Here is a 1,577-nt window from a genome sequence, read left to right on the forward strand (position 1 = left end):
AATACAGCCAGAAGTGCACAATTCGAAGAGAATAAAATTGATGAATGGGACCTTCTAAATATTAAATCTCTGTACTACTCAAAAACTTTTTCTAACAGGGTGAAAAGAAAACCTACTGACTAGGAAAAAACAATTGGCAATACCATTTCAGACAGGGTCTCATCACTCAAGTTTACAGAATCCTATAGGGTTTCTACAAGGAAAAGATCAATATAACACAATTATAAAATATGCCAGAAGCATGGAAAGACCCCAAGGCCACAGCGCAGGATCTTTCTAAGGTCCCATAGAGGGAGAAATAAGGAAATCCTGGCAGGCAGAGAAGAAGGGCACCAAGAGTCCTTGAAATCATCCACCCACATTCCAGGTAAATGTGGAGTCCCCAAGACCGCAGCGAGGGATCTGTTTCGGGCCCTAGGAACAAAGGAAAAAACCTATCTACACACCAGCTGTACAGGACACATCACCTTCGCTCGGAAGCATTGCCACTGAACTTAAGAGACACTGGTCACATCATAAGAAACTGTCTGAAGCTGACATATTTACAATCACAGAAGCCAAGGAAGCTTCAGATATAAGCTATCAGATCAAGGGTGGGACAATGGGAGATGTATGTTGAAGGGAGTAGATAGAAGTGGATGGGTTTGCTGGTGAATGGTGGAGTAGGGAAATAAGTGGGTAAAGACACGTGTGCCAAGGGCAGGGACAACACTGATACGAACCTCCACAATAAGGGATATATCTTTCACTTCTCTGTAAAATGCTGGTCTGTCTGACACATCTCTAAATCTGATCATTCAGATTAAGACAGACTAGGAAGAAGGATTGGCCATCCACTTCTAAAATAGCAGGCCTCCATTTTTGGAGGCTTTTGCCTATGTATAACAGAATACATGTAGATAACAGAAACGGCAACTGAGGCTGAGCTTTCAAGTATGGAAATACAAAGGAAGAGGAACAGTTGTGAGCAGACACTAGTGATTGGGACATGGAATGTGAGAACCATGAATGTAGGAAAATTAGATATTGTTAACGAAGACATGGAACAAATAAATATTGGCATACTAGGCATTGGTGCGCCTGATACAGGCCATGGTCTTTGCAATCACTTGTTATGCATCAGAGAATTGGACAATGACTAGGGAGGACAGGAGAATTGATGCCTTTGAGCTGTGGTGCCGGAGAAGAGTATTGAATGTACCATGGACTGCCAAGAAAACAAACAGAATCATACTGGAGAGGGTTAAACCAAGCTACTTCTTGGAGGCAAGGATTCTGGGGCTTCGTCTGACATACTTTGGGCATGTTGCGAAGAGGGACAGGTCCTTGGAGAGGGGCATCATGCTTGGTAGTGTGGAGGGACAGCACAGAAGGGAAAGGCCCTTTATGAGGTGGATTGATTCAGTGATTGGGGTAATTGTGATGGGTGTATCGGAGATGGAGCGATTAGCACAGGACAGAGCAGTGTTTAGGGACGTTGTACATAGGGTCTGTATGAGTAGCAAGTGACTCGACAGTACATAACAACAACAACAACAACAACATGGAAAGACTTTTCACAGAGGAAAACATTCAGA

At 43.4% G+C, this 1,577-nt stretch overlaps 1 protein-coding gene across 1 annotated transcript in view; it reads right to left on the reverse strand.

Moving 5' to 3' along the window:
* Positions 1 to 348: 348 nt before the first annotated feature.
* Positions 349 to 1,577, reverse strand: part of LOC102873284 (actin, cytoplasmic 1-like) — a 12,803-nt gene continuing 11,574 nt past the window's right edge. Inside the window, exon 2 of the mRNA XM_006895015.1 lies at positions 349 to 414. Within this exon, the coding sequence (XP_006895077.1) occupies positions 349 to 414 (66 nt within the window). The remainder of the gene's footprint in view (positions 415 to 1,577) is intronic.

This window comes from Elephantulus edwardii, unplaced genomic scaffold, assembly GCF_000299155.1.
Source record: "Elephantulus edwardii isolate Elephantulus edwardi_28Jun2011 unplaced genomic scaffold, EleEdw1.0 scaffold00153, whole genome shotgun sequence".
Taxonomy (NCBI): domain Eukaryota; kingdom Metazoa; phylum Chordata; class Mammalia; order Macroscelidea; family Macroscelididae; genus Elephantulus; species Elephantulus edwardii.